At 34.7% G+C, this 18,246-nt stretch overlaps 2 protein-coding genes and 1 long non-coding RNA gene across 3 annotated transcripts; 1 reads left to right on the forward strand and 2 right to left on the reverse strand.

Annotated features, from left to right (window-relative positions):
* Positions 1–2,188: 2,188 nt before the first annotated feature.
* Positions 2,189–3,024, forward strand: LOC134250484 (uncharacterized). Its single transcript, XR_009988508.1, has 3 exons — positions 2,189–2,296; positions 2,696–2,750; positions 2,933–3,024. It is a non-coding gene; the product is annotated as an uncharacterized LOC134250484 (long non-coding RNA).
* A 1,821-nt stretch (positions 3,025–4,845) lies between these two features.
* Positions 4,846–5,754, reverse strand: LOC134250458 (octapeptide-repeat protein T2-like). Its single transcript, XM_062732818.1, has 3 exons — positions 5,566–5,754; positions 5,198–5,367; positions 4,846–5,083 (listed from the first exon to the last, which is right to left on the reverse strand). Exons 1-3 carry the CDS (start codon positions 5,752–5,754, stop codon positions 4,846–4,848), a joined length of 597 nt encoding a protein of 198 aa, XP_062588802.1.
* A 190-nt stretch (positions 5,755–5,944) lies between these two features.
* Positions 5,945–7,175, reverse strand: LOC134250490 (octapeptide-repeat protein T2-like). Its single transcript, XM_062732857.1, has 3 exons — positions 7,154–7,175; positions 6,478–6,969; positions 5,945–6,327 (listed from the first exon to the last, which is right to left on the reverse strand). The coding sequence occupies exons 1-3, from the start codon at positions 7,173–7,175 to the stop codon at positions 5,945–5,947; spliced, it is 897 nt and encodes a 298-aa protein (XP_062588841.1).
* Between the last annotated feature and the right edge of the window lie 11,071 nt (positions 7,176–18,246).

The raw sequence follows: 18,246 nt of genomic DNA on the forward strand, positions 1-18,246 counted from the left end.
AGGTTACTTAGCTTTTAATATCATGATATTTCAACTTAGTTTTGATTCCACTCACTAAATTGGGTATTATAGCCAATGTCATAAAAAAACCCTTTTATTTCAGGATGCCAAATTGGCAATTCTGTCTTTCTCTTACAACTGGGCTGATGTGGTTGAACAAGAGGAGAAGTTAAAGGTATTTTTCTATACCAATAATTTACATATTATGGGTATTTGACTATCTAAAAATATTATGAATATATTTAATTATTTATTTGCTTATATTCTGCACAACTTACAAATTATGATACAGGTTCCTGACGGAAATAATATACCTAAAGAAATTTTTTGTGGAATGCAGTACAACATATGACCTTTAGACTGCTCTCTCTCTTTTTTTTTCTCTCTCATAATTTCACAAAAATATAATCTGTAAATTTCAGAGTAATAGAGATGTCCTTGTGCCTCAAGAGCATCTAGACCAGACAAACGTCACAAGTACTACTATTGAAGCAGCAGGATTTTCTACAACAGAACTAGCAGAGTATAAGGTAGGAAAGAAATGCAAATAAATATGTTACTCTAGAAATAATAGTAAAGTGATACAAAAGAAAATAATCATGCTATGCTTTAGACTCTATATTTTACGAGATAATAATGGGGTATACTAGTTAATTTTGGAGGATTCAGATTTTCACTTATTGTATTCTGTTTCTTTTCCGAGATTATGTAGAAATTATTCGAATTTTTTAAACATTATTCAGTATTAATTCTTATATAATGGAGAGCAAAACTATTGTAATGTTGATTCAGAAAACTTTCATTTTATAAATTTTTAAAATGCTTGATGCTATAATAAACCTACTTTGATGAAAAACTTCTATGTACTTATTCCAACTAGTTTCTAATCAGCGTTTTCATTTTACAGAGCGAGCTCTTGGATTTCGGAGAGGAAGCCGTCACCAGTGTGGTAGGTGAACTTAACTTTTAATTATGTGAAATTTCAACTTAGTTTTGATCCCACTCTCTAAATTGGGTATATTAGCCAATGATTAAAAAACTCTTTTGTTTTCAGGATGCCAAACTGGCAATTCTAGCCTTTTCATATAACTGGGCAGATGTTGTGGAGAAAGAAGAGAAATTAAAGGTAATTAACATCAATATAAAGGTATATCAACAATATACAAACATTTGAAATATTTGATCTTTCATTGTAAATATGTCCTGCGCATTTCACAAATAATGACACAACTAGGTCCCTTGCAGAGAAATATTTACGTGTTTACGTAAAAAGTTATCTTTCTGAAATGCAATATTTATATGTATTTTAAAATGTAATAGCTCTATTTTATGTTTCGTTTTTTATGTTCATAAAATTATGAAAAAAAATATTTCGTTAGTTTCAGGGTAATGGAGATGTTTGCGGGCTTCAGGTACATCTAGGCCAGACAATCGTGGACGTCGTGAACTCTTCTACAGCAGAAGCAACCAATGCTAAGGTATAAATTGCAAATAAATACTAAATACATAAGAAACAATCGTTATATTTATATTATTTGTCTTAATAAAAATAATCATCAAAATATGCATAATGATATAATGTCATCACTTTGTTATTAATTTTACCTTCTCTTCCTTTAAAGGAGGAAAGCAAAGCCTTCGGTGACCTAGACTTATCAAACATAGCCCAAGAATACGAGGACGCAGCAGATACAAACCTCGGTCCACATTCTCGCCCATTGCAACTGGGACAAAAAGACAATAAAGATGCTGCAGAAGCGAACAGTCAAGCGTCCCTTGAGAAAATGGAGGAATCCGTGTACCGAATTGACAATTCTGTGATTCAGTGCATGAAGAGACTGGTGCACATCTATGATGCTAAAACTGGAATTGTAGTTGGAGAGATCCATGCACAGTGCATTCGAGAATCAGATGAACGGGATAGACAGCCAAAGAGGACAGAATTTGGTGCCACAGATTCCAAAGAATTACAGGTTAGATAATGTTGTTTTTAAATCTTTGGTAAAAGATGTGTAAAGATTTAAATTTAACTGGATGAAAGTTCTTACATATATAATCCTTTTTGTTACTTATTACAGAGCTCACATCCTCAAAACATCCTGCTTGATGGTATTCCTGTTAGATGCAGCACCAATAGCGGTACAACAGCCACATGCAACGTCAGTAGAGGCACAACAGCGACATGCAGCACCGATAGCGGCACAACAGCGACATGCAGCGCCGATAACGGTACAGCAGCCACATCCAGCACCAATAGCGGCACAACAGTGACAGGCAGCACCGATAATCAAACAAGGTAAACATGTTATGCTATCTTACTCTTCGACTTTAGATGATACATTCTTTTCTGATATTTTATGTAAATTTCCCAGACATTCTGCATTAAACTTTATATTTGATGCTTTTAAAACTCGCCAGAACTTCACAAAAAGAACATTCTAATATCACTTATTTTCATTATGCGCCTTTGTGTATATAAATTGTTAAAATATTAACAGTGACATATAGGTCCTTTATCGTTGTAAAATATATATTGTATTACTGTAACAATACACATGTCACTATAATAAATAATTTACTTACTTCTTACTTACTTACTAAAAGTTTGCAATATTTCCTATAATTCAAATTCTATAGTAATTCAATAGCTTACAATCGTAAATTTGAAATGAACACATTTTAATTTCTGTTACAGGAAAATCCGTGGACTGGAAATCATTGACCAAGAAATATCTATTCTGTCAACAGAGGTAAGTAAAAAAAGTTTTTTCCCTCAGAATAACGCATGTCAATTACCCATCGATATGAGAAATGATTTCTTTAATCTTGGTGAGAACAAACATCATAATGGGATGGGGTTGGTGGGTAGGGGTTGCATTTTGTGTTTTTCATTTAAAAATATCCATAGTAAGATTTCTTTTTTTTGTAACAGCTAATTGCGCCGGACATCCAGGAATCAAAGAATGTGGAAACTGACGCAGAAAACGAGTATTTTACCAAACACCCTCTGATGCGGCTGTTCCTTTGTGGAGCATGTTGCTTAGTGAGTACGAATTCCCAAATACTTCAATTTGATTTAAACAAATTGTGTAATAGCATGACTTATTTAAAATGTATTTTTTTCAGAAAAAAAGAAAAACGAAGACCACTGAGAAAGTTGGACTGTTCAGAAGAATTCGAAAGATTTTCCGCAGGAATTAAATGACTGTTACATGTTCCGGAAATTGAGAAGCTAATCTGTGATATTTTTAGAGATAATTAAATTTAATTTATTTTTACCTACAAAATTGTGTTTACTTTTTGGTTCAACTGAGTCTGACTATATGTAAGGCATGATTACACAACTTTTATTCTATTACCATATATACAAATACGTAGCATATGGAGAAAATGAGCTTTATTAAGATTAAAAGTCCATAAAACAATACACAATAGGAGCAGAACCAACACCAACCTCCAAAACATCAGAAGTGGAATCAGGTGCCATGGAGGAGTGAGCAGCCTCTGCTGACCGGTCACACCCGCCGTGTGATCTATGTCTTGATCTAAAAATAACGAAAAATCCGTCGTCAATTCAGTGCATGTACAGATAATGGACTAACAATTAGTATGAAAAACGTCAGTCAGCATTTGACTTAATGACAAATTGTATTTGCTGACAAGGTCATTTTATCAACTATAGAACTTAAAAATTGATGATTTTAAACGAGACTGCCTATATTTTTGTTTCATCAACTTGATTGTATTAATTTACCTCGTTTTAGAAACTGTTCATAGAACATGCTCTTGCGCATTGAATACTGAGAAATGAATCGCAATGCATTGTGGGCTGCTACAAGTATTCAGATGTGTTGAATATAGAGACAACTTGAATTGTTCCTTAGAAACTTAATAATGAAATTATATTTTGAGATTTATGAAAGAATTATTTAAAATAATGTATAATCTTTAATTTCTATGCTCAAATTTACAAAATTTGCTCGATGAAGCCTTATCAACTTAAACTTTATACAATGAAGCACACTAAAGTGGTAAATTTTCCGTTTCCAAGAATGGAACGTTTTGAGCAATCTTTAGAAGTTGATTGTCATATAATGACCAGTTACATGGCAAAATTACGAATATATGGAGTTTTAAAAACTTGGTGAAGACTTTGTGAGGAGTATTTCAAAGTACTATTTAACGAGGAAAACTGACTTTGTTTATGTGAGCATGGGAAATCTAAAACATAATCATCATATTTTACAGAAAGACATTTCAAAAAATTGTTAGCTAACTTTCCTGCAGTCATTTGAAATCGCGTCCTAAAATTTTCCAGACCCATGTGTTTGTAGTAAAAATAAACATAGTAGACCATCATGCTTTTCGGCTCATTCACTGGATTTGACCATTGTTTGCTGTGAGCACCTCTGTGCTCAATGGCAACAATATCCATTAAGGTAGTTTCCTCGACCTGTTTTAAGACTTATTGTCATTCACCCTCCCAGAATCCTCTTAGTACTCCCTCTCCTGCCACTCCTACTCTCTCCCCACTCTCTTCTAACTCCCACTCTCCCTCCCTCCACACTCCAACTCTCTCTCTCTCTCTTCACTCCCTCCATTCCTCTTTCCCCAATCCCACTCTATCTCCTCACTCTCTTATCACTCCCACAGTCTCCTCACTCCAACTCTCTCTCTTCACTCTCCACTCCCTTTGTATCCCTTTCCCCTCTCTCCAAAACCCTCTCCCGTATTTCTCTCACGCCACTCAAACTCCTACTCTCTTCTAATTTCCATTTCTCCCCACTCCCTGCCTCTAACTCATCCACATCCAATTCTCCAACTTTTTCTCTCCTGCCCTTAACTCTATTTTCTCTCCAATACCTTCTCTCTCCACTCCCTCTCTAAATCTCTCCAAACTCTCTCCCAACTCCCTCTCTCGCCACTCCTACTCTCATCCTCCCTCCATCTCCCCCTCAATCCCACTCCCTCTCCACTAAATCCCACTTTCTCCACTCCCACTCTCTGTCCCAACTCCCACTCCTCATTCTCCATTCTCTCCCTTCCTTTATCCCCACTATTACTCTCTCTAATTAAACTACAACTGCATAACACTCTCCAGATGCTCTCTTTCTCAAATCCATTCTCTTGCTCCCCACTCCCCTGTCTCCCTCCCCTTCTTACTCTCCTCAATCTCTCTCTCTCTTCCAAATCTCACTCTCTCTGACTCTCACTTTGTCTCCCAACTCCATCCCTTTGTCTCTTCTCTCCAACACTTGCTCCCACCCTTACTCTCTCCCTTCCCCCTCTCTTTTTAGCCTCACACATGCTCTCTCTCTCTTCACTCTCATCCTCTCCCCACTCGCTCCCTCCCTCCCTCTCTCTCCTCTTCAACTTTCTCTCAACTCACTCTCCACCTCTCTCATTCCCTCTCTCCATACTCCCGCTCTCTCCTATTCTCTCTCCCTTTCTCCCAAACTCTCTCTTCCGTTCTCCCACGCCCATTCCTCTCTTTCACCACTCTCACTTCTCTCTCCACTCCCACTTCTCTCTCACTCCAACTCCCTACTCTCTCTCCCCTCTCACCCTACTCCCACTCCTCTCTCTCCCCACTTCTCTCTCTCTCTCCACTCCCACTCCTCTCTCCACACCCCTCTCTCCCCACTCCTCTTTCTCTCGACTCCCACTCCTCTCTCTCTCTTTCACTCCTTTCTCTCTCCACTCTCTCCAAAAACCACTCCTCTCTCCAAAACCCACTCCTCTCTCCACTCCCATTCCTCTCTCTCCACTCTCAATCCTCTCTCTCTCTGCACTCCCACTCCTCTCTCACTCCCACTCCATATTCTCTCTCCCCACTCACTTCATTCCCACTCCTCTCTCTCCACTCCCACTTTTCTCTCTCTCTTTCACTCCTTTCTCTCTCCACTCTTTCCCACTCCCACTCCTCTCTCCACTCTCACTTTCCTCACCCCACTCCCCTCACTCCCTTCTCTCTCTTTCTCCATTTTTGCTCCTTTCTCTCCCCACTCCCACTCCTCTTTCTCTCCACTCTCACTCCTCTCTCTCTCAACTCCCACTTCTCATTTTCTCCACTTCCACTTCTCTCTCTCTCCACTCTCACTCCTCTCTCTCCACTCCCACTCCTCTCTCTCTCCTCTCCTCTCTCTCCACTTCCACACCTCTCCTCTCTCACTCCTTTCTCTCCACTCTCACTCCTCTCTCTCTCACTCCACCCTCTCTCTCTCTCCACTCTCACTCCTCTCTCTCCACTCCCAATCTCCTCTCTCTCCACTCCCATCTCATCTCTCTCTCTCCACTCCCTTTTCTCTCTCTCTCTCCACTCCCCCTCTCCTCTCCCCACTCTCACTCTACCCTCTCTCTCTCTCTCCACTCTCACTCCCTCCCTCTCTCTCTCTCTCCACTCCCACTCCTCTCTCTCTCTCCACTCCCACTCCTCTCTCTCTCCACTTCCCTCCTCTCTCCCCACTCTCACTCCACCCCCTCTCTCTCTCTCCACTCTCACTCCACTTCCACACCTCTCCTCTCTCACTCTTCCTCCTTTCTCTCCACTCTCACTCCACTCCTCTCTCTCTCCACTCTCACTCCACCCTCTCTCTCTCTCCACTCTCACTCCTCTCTCTCCACTCCCATTCCCCTCTCTCTCCACTCCCATTCCTCTCTCTCTCCCCTCCCATTCCTCTCTCTCCACTCCCCTCTTTCTCCCCACTCTCACTCCTCTCTCTCTCTCCACTCTCTCCCTCTCTCTCTCTCTACTCCCACTCCTCTCCACTCCCCTCTTTCTCCCCACTCTCAATTCTCTCTCTCCACTCCCACTCCTCTCTCCACTCTCACTCCTCTCTCTCTCCACTCTCACTTCTCTCTTTCTCCCCACTCCAACTTCTCTCTCTCTCTCCACTCTCACTTCCCTCTCTCTCCACTCCCACTCCTCTCTCTCTCCACTCTCACTCCTCTTTCCCCACTTCCACTTACCTAAAATAAGATTAATAAAAACTATCCAAATTATCATGAAATGTTTTATTCTAATTGTTTTACTTAAATTATTTTTAACTTTTAGCAGAATTGTATATTTTGCAAAAAAATAATGTATTTTAAAATTCTATGGGGAAAAAATTTAAACATCACAAGATACTGCTTCCCAGTTTGCATTATATGCTCAGGCATTTAAATTTTGACATACAAGCTTGAATAACAATATCTATATGCTTACTAGCAAGCAAGTCATTAAATGGCTTTGTTATCTTTGTAACATCTCTGATGAAGCAGTGGTAATAGCCTATAAACTTCACCTGCCTTAGTTGGTCTGAGCCAGTTCAGGACTTTATCTTTCTTATCTAGATCTTGTTCTATCCTGTCTTTCAAAACCACATTCTATGTATTTCTCTCTGTCCTTGAAAAAAGCACACTTCTTAGGTGAAAGTTTTAACTTGTTTTCCCTGAGGTACTGGAATATCTTTTCTAATCTTAATCTCTAAACATCTTTAAATGTTCTTGAAAATATTCATAAATCATTCAAATAGATGTAACACTGATGTTGAGATGTAAATACTCTAAACAATCCTCCATTATTCTTTCACATGTTGCTGGACTTTGGCCAATTCAAACAGAATCCTATTACTTCCACACCATTGATATTAATCTTTAATTCTCCTGTGCGTCCTGGTATTGTTTTTAGGTGATTACTGAGGCTCTGTGTTCCATGAAGAGTTGTTGTGTGTCATAACTTCCTACTTGACCTCTGTATAAACTTTGACCTCTTAATGATCCTTGACCTCTTTTTGAATCTAGACCTCAGTATGTTCCTTGTCCTTTAGGTCTAAACTTAAGTTGATGTGGCGCAGACTGTCCATAATATGAATTCCCTTCATCTCCACTGCAATTATCTTTTCTAATGAACTGTTGTGGTCTGCTGTATCTCTCATCCTTCAGTTGTTGTACCTCAGCCGCCAGCTTGCTTTTAACATTCGTGTGACTTCATCCATTTCAGATGTGGGCTTGTCTCTATGTATTGCACTATAATCACATTTGAACCTTACTTCTTTTAACTTGTGCTTATTTTTGATGATCATGATCCTCTACAATAGCTCGCAGTTCTGATTTTGGTTCACCCAAAGATAGAAATTTGTCATGTATGTATACTAATGCATCCTTCAAATCAGGTCAAAGTCTTAGCTTCTCAGGAAGCATCTTGACAGAGCATGTCATCATCTTTTTCACTGCTATTACTTCTTATTAGAGGACTGTTTTATTGACACTGTTTTCTTGACACTGTTTTTAAGCTAACAAGTTGACAACCCTATTCTGATACAGTCTCATTTGGCCCTTGTAGAATTTTCCAAATATAGAATGTACATGTACTCTTTGACTGCTTTCAATTGCATCAAAACAAGACATATTTGTGAAACACTTATACCCCCCCCACCGAAATAAATTATTGGGTGCACAAGGAAAGTAAATGATTGAAGATTTTAAGTCCAAAGGGCATAACTGTGACAAAAATTGCTCAATTATACCAAAAAAGACTTGACCTATCATAAATCGTTTACCAAATTTCTAAGCAAAGAAAATAAACAGTAACTTATATGGACCAACCAACCAACAGTGAGACAGCAGCAAAGCCTTCTTTGAAGGAGGCATACAGTATAAGTTGAAATTTTAGCGAGGATTTAATTTTGGTATTATTTGTGAGGGTGCTGACATCGCTAAAATTGAGTATTGCTAAAAGTTAATTGTGTTTTATTTATAATAGCTTCTTAAGTGAGCATTATAAAATCTCTAAAACTACTTTTCGCGAAAAATAAATACCAGATTTAAGGAGAAATCACTAGATTTGATCATGAATCTCTCCAAAATGTCCACATATACGGTAATAAAATAGAGTTCATCTTGAGAATGATAGTGTCAATGGTTGCATTAGGACACCCAGTCACATGATAACGTTAGCAGCTTCTCCTTCACTGATCTTGGAATGGCTTGTAGGATTTGGTCTTCTCTGTACACTTTTTCTTTAGCAAAACACTGGACTATGTAATGCCATATTTCAGAGAATGTTTCTAATTTTGATGATCTGGAAAATGTTAAATTATTTGGTAATCCTGTGTAGTGCTTTTATAACATCAGTTTGAGTTTCAGATTCAGTTTTCACCATCGGTATTTAAGGTAATGATCCAGTACATGTACTAGCTAGCAAATCCTTGTGGTCATGTTTGAAGATCCTCAGAGGTGTATCTGCCTTGGGTTTCAGCTTTAGAAGATCGAAAATTGATGGTCCTTAACTTCTTCTGAAATATCATCTCCCATAAGGAACTTTTCCAACAATCCTAGACAGAAATTTGAATTTCCAATGTAGCAAATCATTTCAATAGTTCACTCACTTGAACTGAACTTAAGATATTTCACTGATATCAGAATTTCACTTTTCACATCCCAAAATGTATTGTACAACTGTATCACTTTGATTAACATCACATTTATCATATACATGATTTATTAAATAAATCATGTATATGATAAATGTAAAATGATAGCTACACTGCTTGTTTTGAATATACAGGTAAACTTCAAAAAAAAAAAACATCTAACGGGACAGTCGGAAAATGTCGAGATATATAGGTGTCGAGAAACAAAGAGTTGAGACTCGACGTCCTTAATTTTACTTCGTAGTAAAACCATAGATCTAAACTGAACAGACGTGTAATTACAGGTACCTACATGTCTTCAGTTAGACTGTTTGTTTCAGCTATCCCTCTATATTTATTAGAAAATCTAAGAAGTTATATATCCACAAATGTTATTTATGAAATGCTTTCTTTTTTTATCGAAATCTTCTCATTTTACTAAAAACCGTTTTCCATTCAGCATTCGATCCGCGTGCCACTAGCTCTGTCAGAACAGGAACACGAACACGAAATGCGCTCTATAAACTCCAAACCGGAACGGTACAAAGTCGACTTCTGAGAAACGGAAAAAAAATTAATGCGTGTATTTTTTAAAATTATTTCATTTCACTTTTTTTTATTTTATAATCATTCATCATTAATTTTCATTTCATTTTCAAACCTAAATTCATTGGAATTGCGCATTTAACAAACTTCATGAAATTACATATGCATCCATATTACAGCTGATGCGTCGTGCATGTCGTTGTTTTGATTGATTCTTGTTGAATGCATTTTCACAATTTTTAAGTTAAATTGAATTCATTGAGTATATTGTTCATTGTTATTCAGTTACTCTTATATAAAATGTTCAAGTTTTGTTAGATTTCGACATAAACAAACGGTTGTACATTAACGCAGAATCGAGAAGATTAATTTTTTTTTTTATCAATGATCGATATTACCCAAGCTGAACATTAAACAATGAACGTCTCATAGACGTCGCGGGGGCTTGGGATTCCTCTACAAACACATTTCTACAGAGCGGTATGTAGTCAAAACATGGGTGTGAAAGGTGTGAAATTCTGATGACGTCGAGGTACATGTCGTCCGTGCGTTACGAGCGACCAGCTGACAAACAATTAGGGTTATGTAGAGCAGCAAACTGACCCGATGTTGACTTATACCAGGTAAATTTTGCTCTTGGGACTGTGAATGTACGTCGAGATAAGCGGGGTAGTCGACATTACCGAGGTCGACATATCAGAGGTTTTGCAAATCATTTATATAGTAAATAAAGCCGGGACCGCGAGAGGACGTCGACATATCCCAGGTTGTCGACATATCCGATGTCGAGATACCGAAGTTTACCTGTACCTTCTAAAATGTCAAAAAACCATCTAAAATATCAAAATAAAATATACATGTTCTTGAAAATAAGAGGCCCAGCGAGGGGCCACATTGCTCACCTGAGCACTTTGGCTGAGAAAAAGCAGAAATCAGTTTAGTACTGCAAAGTTTAGATATTATAGTGGTTTGGTGAGATATTATAGTGGTTTGGTGAGACCTGTATGATTTGAACAAACTTAAAATCTCCACTTCCTATTAAGTATGCTTTTAAATCAATATGACACATAATGGCTTTTCTGTTTTTAACATGAAATTTTTTATTGATATACAGTGGAGCCTCATTTATCCGGACACTTTGGCCCTTGTCAATTTGCCCGGATATATGAAGCATCTGGATATCTGAATTACCAGTTAAACAATAACAAATAACATTTTAACAAATTGTTCCAAGGAAATGCCCTTGGATTTTGAAATCCGGATATCTGACCTACATTGAGGGTCCACGTACTGTATTCTTTATATTCCTTTGTGATCTAAGCAAATTTAAATTACTAGATCATTATCATTTGCTCTTATATTATTGTGACCAGTTATGGCTTTGTTGCTCTTGTGAAGATTTTTTCTTATTTTTACTTTAATACCCCATTATATTCCACCCTACCCCTGGGGTCATGATTTAGATTTGAAAAAAAGAACTTGAATCTACACTATCTGAGGATGCTTCCATATCAATATGTCTAATCTACACTACCTGAAAATGATTACACATAAGTTTCATAATTTCAAGCACAGCTTTACTTGAGAAATTTTTTTTTAAATGATGCCATTAATTTTTCACAAAATCATAATAAAATCCCCTTGGAGGAAGAAAAATCATTTGAAAAAAATCCTGAAAATCCACTTTACCCAAGAATAAATTGTGGCAACATTGGTTGAAAATGGATAAGTGGTTCTTGAGAAGATGAAAATGTGAAAAGATTACAATTATGGTGATAATGACTATGATGACAGACAATGGACAAATTTCAATCAGAAAAGCTCACTCTAGCCTTCAGCTTACGTTAGTTTAAAAAGAAATACTATGCAGAATGATTATGCCAAATGAACAGGATTAAAAAATCAATAATAAAAGAAATAGAATTTCAGAGAAGCTATCATGTATACAAATGTCACAGGTTAAAAAATATAATAATAAAAAGCAAATTTAAAGAATAAATTTGTGGTCCCCACTTTTGGTGGAATCCAACTATTTATGGGATATTCAATGTATCAAATATGAATGCCTTATTATATATCAAAAGTAATATTATAACCAATGCTAAATTTTTGGAAAATTATGTCAAACATTAAGGTCAAGTGGTCCAAAATCAAAGCATATTCAGAAACATCTTATCACAGCTATATAGCTAGGAAATTCACATGTCAAATTGATAGCCCCAGTTATCTTTTCTCTATCAAAGGTTATAGGAAAAATACCACTTTTGAAAAGTAGGGCAAACTATTAGGTCAAGGTTACAGGGTCTAAAAATATAGTATATTTGGAAAGCTGTTGTCACATATACATTATAATATCCATGTGTAATATAAAAGTGATACGTTTTCTCTTTTAGAAGTTATGACTATGACTTATCAGAAGTAATGATAATTTTTTGTCAAAAAAGGTCAAACTTCAAGGTTAAGGTCACAGAGTCAAATTTATAGTATATTTGGAAAGTTCTTGTCACAGGTATTAAATGTACATGTAAAATATGAAAACCCTACCTCTTCTTGTTTTAAAGTAATGTCCAAGGTTAAAATATTTGTGACAGACTAATACACAAATGAGATTTATAAATGTCCCCTCACTTCTTGCAAAAGTGGGCAACAATAATGAATGGAATTTCAAAAAAAAATTAAATAACATTCACAAAAATTTGAAAACTAATCAGTCATAAATATCCAGTTAAGGTACTTCTAGTCCAAATACCAGTCAATATAATTCTGATTTAGAACAATAAAATTTAAATTAAGAAAATATAAGTAATTACAATTCAACTAATTTTATCAAATGCATGTAAAAAAAAATATGTAGCTAAGAGAGAAACAAAATCTAAGAAATGTCAATTTAAAAAAAAAAAAATTAAGAAGCTAGGAATGCCAAACCAACATTTTATTTCATAGATCTTTAAGAAATTCCTATAAATTAAGTATGGTTTCAGCACTGAAAGGTTGATAATAGCTTAATTATTCTAAATAATTTTTTTTGTATTGTTTCAAAGAAAATGAAAAAAAATAAATATCCAAATTAGATGGTTTAGACTTAAAAGTTTGCAAACTTAAAGATTAAATTTGTGGTCCTCACTTCTGGTGGAATCCAACTATTTACGGGATATTCAATGTATCAAATATGAATGCCTTATTATATATCAAAAATATTATTATAACCAATAAAAACATTTTTGTGAAAATTATGTCAAACATTGTGGTCAATCTTCACAAAACAAATTCACAACTTCAGAAACATCTTATCACAGCTATATAGAAATTGAAATAAAATTGTTAAATTTGAGAGCCCCAGTTTTTTTAATTTTCCCTATCAAAATTATAGGAAAAATACCATTTTTGAAAAAAAAACATTTTAGGTCAAGGTTACAAGTTAAAAATTAGGTGTGATAGAAAGTTAATTAAAACATATAATATCCATGTGTAATATGAAAGTCATACCTTTTCTCTTTCAAAAGTTATGACATCAAAAGTAATGATAATTTTTTGTCAAAAAAGGTCAAACTTCGAGGTCAAGGTCACAGAGTAAAAATTTATCGTACCGGTATATTATGCAATTTTGTTACAGATATTTTGGAATGTATATAAAAACTTCTACCTCTTCTTGTTTTAAAGTAATGTAATTAAAATATTTGTGACAGACAAGTTAAAAATGAGATTTATAAATGTCCCCTAACTTTTGCAAAAGGTCCAACAATAATAAATGGAATTTCAGAAAAATTTGAAAAAAATCAGCATCCAGTCATATACTGTAAAAGTATTACATTTGGCTGACAAGTTTGCTCAATATAGGGCTTCTAGTTACTTGGAAATGAGCAACCGCTAAATCAAAAACGCTAACTGTTTTCACATATACACATAAATAAGCAAATGAAGAAATGCGCTAGATCAAATCTGCCCTAACTTATTCAAAAGTCAATTTCCGCTAAATATCGTACATGTTAAATATAATACATTTACAGTATATCCAGTTAAAGTACTTCTAGTCCAAATACCAATCAATATAATTCTGATTTAGAACAATAAAATTTAAATTAATTAAGAAAATATAAGTTATTACAATTCAACTAATTTATCAAATACATGTAAAAAAAAAAATATGTAGCTCAGAGAGAAACAAAATCAAAGAAATGTCAATTTTTAAAAAAAAAATTAAGAAGCTAGGAAGCCACACCTGGCACACCAACATTTTATTTCGTAGATCTTTAAGACATTCCTAATAAAGTATGGTTTTAGCATTGAAAGGCTGATAATAGCTTAATATAGGATCTCACATGATTTGTAGTTGGATATGATCCTTGCAAGTTTGGTCATTATAGGGCTCATAGTAACTTTGAAATGAAAACTGCAACAAAAAATTTACCTATTCACTACACGGAAAATGTAGATCAGATTCAGCATCCCATGTTTTTTACACCACAAACAATGTTAGCACTCTTTTTATAATGGACTCCATTTCATTGAACTGAAACATAACGCAAAATCCATTGTGACGTCACTCTGTGTGGAAAACGATATCACATGAGCTATATCAACGGTATAAAGGGTTTAACATGGGATAAATTATTTCATATAATTTTTTTTGTATTTTTTCAAAGAAAATGAGAAAAAAAATATATCCAAATTAGATGCTTTAGACTTAAAAGTTTGCTGTAAATGAATGCATGATATGAAATCTAATAAAACATGTAAAGAAAACTCTTTAAAATTAGATATTTAATTTTTTTTAATACAAAAATATTTTTATGAAAATAAAACACATTATTTGTGATTATTTTTCAAAGTTGTGGTTACAATCTTCACAAAACCATTCACAACTGGGGAGAACATGTTAGTTTATCATATGTATTGAAGAAATTGAAATAAAATTGTCAAATTTTAATGGAATTAGTTTTTTTTTTTAATTTTGGCCAATCCTAATCAAAATTAAAACCTATCAAACCAGAATTATACAATTAATAGGAAAAAAATAACATTTTATCGAGAATACAAATTTGATTAGGTGTGATTTTTTTGTGTACGTGTGCTAAGAGTTAATTAAAAAAAATTGACCTTGACAATCAAATAGATTTCTTAATTTTAAATACACGAAAGAGGCAATAAATTAGTATTTTTTTTCATGTAGTGTTAATTTTGATCGGGATCAATTTAAATTTGAGGTTAGATCCAAATCTTTAAAAAAAATTCATTTCTGTAAAATTTTGCATTTTCATTTCAATTTCTTTTTAAAATATGATTGACAAACATGTTCTCCTCAGTTGTGACTAGTTTTGCGGTGTTTTAACCATAGGTTTAAAAAATATTCACAAATAATGATCTGTTTATTTTATGAATATTTTTTTTAAAAAAATTTTTTTAAAAGTCTATCTAGCCTTTCTTTACATGTTTTATTACATATTCATGTGATGCATTCATTTACAGCAAACTTTTAAATCGAAAGCATTTAATTTTGGATATAAATAATTTTTTTCACTTTCTTTGAAAAAATACAAAAAAAATTATATAAAGTAATTAAGAGCTAATATTGGTCTTTCAATGTTGAAACCATTGTTTGAAAAGGATGACTCAGAGATCTATGAAATAAAAAATTGGTGTGGCATTCCTCCTTAATAATTGATTACTCTGTATAAAGGGCAATAACTCTACTTTACTTCAATTTGGTCTCACAATAGAGAGAAACAAGAATTGAAAGATGTTCAAAAGGCAATGACAACAAAATAAATATAATATACACAATAAAATTAAATATAGTGAGTGAAATGAAAATTAAATATGAGCATATGAAATAATAAAATATTGACAGTCTTATTCAAATTCTCTATATAGTGAGCAGGTATAAGGGAGATACTCTCTACTCCGTACCAAAAATTTCAGTATACATGCACTTTGATATTCACTACAAATATGAACTATGACAGACAGACAGACATGTAATCTATAGCTACCCTTACTGTTGTCACACACCTTCTATATTTCACTTGATCAACATACAAACATATATATAAATACCTATTTAATATATACATGTGACTAAGAAGGGCAAAGGGGGGGGGGGGACATTACCTGTACCTATTATGTGCATTCTCCCACAGCTACCACAGCTCTGTCAATTAACATCTGTTCAGTCCAGTCAGGAGTATGTCAAATAATATACCTATGTATCATGCAGTGCAGCACAGTGCAAAGGTGTTAGTATAAGAATCTGAAATTTAAAACTATATATCAATTACCAATACAATAAGGACAGGGCACAAATGTTTTGTTTTCAATTTACATGCACATCTATATAGAGTATATAATAATACAAAACAGACAAAGAGACAGATGAACGTTCAAACATGCAGACATTCAAATCGCTTTAGCTTATATACCTCCCACTTTTCAAGCAGGGGCTATAAAATTCTTATAATTAACTTTTTATATACTGGTTAGGTATACAAGTGCTGTATGGTAGACTTTCTTACCAATTGCTGGTGGAATAATTCCGACTGAATCACCACAGAGTCAATGCACACAGAAGTCACAAAATAAAATCACAGTTCACCGTGTTGATCAGTGTGTTGATCACTATTGTACTTAATTAAGCTAACGTCTGCAGCCAGCACAAAACTCTCACTGTTGACAGTTAAAACATCTAGTAGCTCTCACAAGGAGGAAGGTAGAGGTTGACCATCATTCATCAGCTAACTGCTTTATCCTGAATTAAGGCAGCATCCATCATCAGCAACCGAATAGAGTGCCAAATGTAGTAGAGGTCATATGTGAAGAATATAACACATGCACAATTATGGGTCCATTATTCATTTAATATTGCAGTGTTGATATGGATGGATTCAGATTTCGTGGTCACAATAGCCTTACAACAGGAATAAACAATATTAAACGTAAAGGAGATGCTCCCACATGGTAGACAATAGTGAGGGTTGATGTTTCTCAGATGCAAGTCAAACTCCAAGGGGTCAAGGTCTAAAGATTAAAATTGTTGATATCCAAAAGAAGATCTTGTCACTTAGAACACACCTGTGAAATATGAAAGCCCTATGTGCTATAAACTGTTCAAAATGATCAAGCTTAAAGTTTTCAAAACTCAGGGTCAAACTCTTATGTCAAAGTTAAAAAAAAAGGTCAAATTAGGTGGTACCCAAGGAAAGGTCACATTTGTGAAATAAGAAAGCCATATAGCCCCATCCAATAAAAAAAAAATATGGGTATAGAGTTAGTTTTTGTCCACAAAGACAAACAGATAAACAGACAGATGGACAGACAGAACAAAAACTATATACATGTACCACTGGATCTTGATTACAGGCGGTATAAAAATTAACAATAAACTTACAAGGTAATATGCATATTACAAGGACGATAAATCTTGTTATCTCCTTTCATTTTGAATTAATTTAGAAGCTATTCCAATCCGTTGATTGCATTAAAGTTCAATTTTGAAAATTAATATTCTTCATATATAATATTACATAATATTTACATTTCAATGACATTGTTTCGCACTTACATTTACATATGATAAAAACATTATACTTCACATGATTATCCAATCATCCCAAAGGACCAGCCCCCCCCCCCCCTTCTTTGTGTCCAAAATATACATAAGATTTTATAAATCTGTGGCCGATGGACATACCGATTACAAACTACCCTCCTCCTTTTCAAGATTTTTTGGGGGGTCACTGTGTTTATCTGTTTATGGAGCGAGGCAAACTCAATAAAGCTGCATGAATATGTCTGCTATACTATACATACATACATACATACACATATATACATACCAATAATCTGTCAGGTTTCAGGTTTGTCAGGATGGTTCTAATATGGCAGATTTCATAAAAGATACAGTAAGCTTAACATTTACACTAATTAGAGCTTTCCTCAAAGAACTCTGTCTTTTTGATGAACAAAGGCAGTTCACCAATCGCGGGGAAAATATTCTAAATAAAGTAAGCCTATTGGTTCTTCAAACCACATGACATGTAACACATGTCTGAATTTGGCCAAAACAGGTAAAATAGCCATAGGCATTATAGTGTAAAGTTTCAATAAAGGGGATATACAGGAATGGTCCATGAGAGGACTGCCTTATAGCAGAACACTACTATTGCATTGTGTCAACCTTCCATTACATTATGTCAACTCTTTATGACATTAACCCACAGAGTAGCATTGTGTCAACCTTCCATTACATTATGTCAACTCTTTATGACATTAATCCACTCTACTTTTCATTGTGTCAACCTTCCATTACATT

This window comes from Saccostrea cucullata, unplaced genomic scaffold (genome assembly GCF_032062105.1).
Source record: "Saccostrea cucullata isolate Sc308-1 unplaced genomic scaffold, CSIRO_AGI_Scuc_v1 ctg57, whole genome shotgun sequence".
Lineage (NCBI taxonomy): Eukaryota > Metazoa > Mollusca > Bivalvia > Ostreida > Ostreidae > Saccostrea > Saccostrea cuccullata.

Coding starts and splice junctions, on each gene's coding strand:
- LOC134250490 (XM_062732857.1), bottom strand. CDS start 7,175: ATGTCAAAATTTAAATGCCTGA. Junction 6,970..7,153: donor GTCAAAATTTAAATGCCTGA/GCATATAATGCA, acceptor ATCTTATTTTAG/GTAAGTGGAAGTGGGGAAAG. Junction 6,328..6,477: donor AGTGGAGAGAGAGAGAGGGG/GTGGAGTGAGAG, acceptor TGGGGAGAGGAG/AGGGGGAGTGGAGAGAGAGA.
- LOC134250458 (XM_062732818.1), bottom strand. CDS start 5,754: ATGGGAGTGGAGAGAGGAGTGGGTTTTGGAGAGAGGAGTGGTTTTTGG. Junction 5,368..5,565: donor GAGAGAGGAGTGGGAGTAGG/GTGAGAGGGGAG, acceptor AGAAAGTTGAAG/AGGAGAGAGAGGGAGGGAGG. Junction 5,084..5,197: donor CAAAGTGAGAGTCAGAGAGA/GTGAGATTTGGA, acceptor AGTGTTATGCAG/TTGTAGTTTAATTAGAGAGA.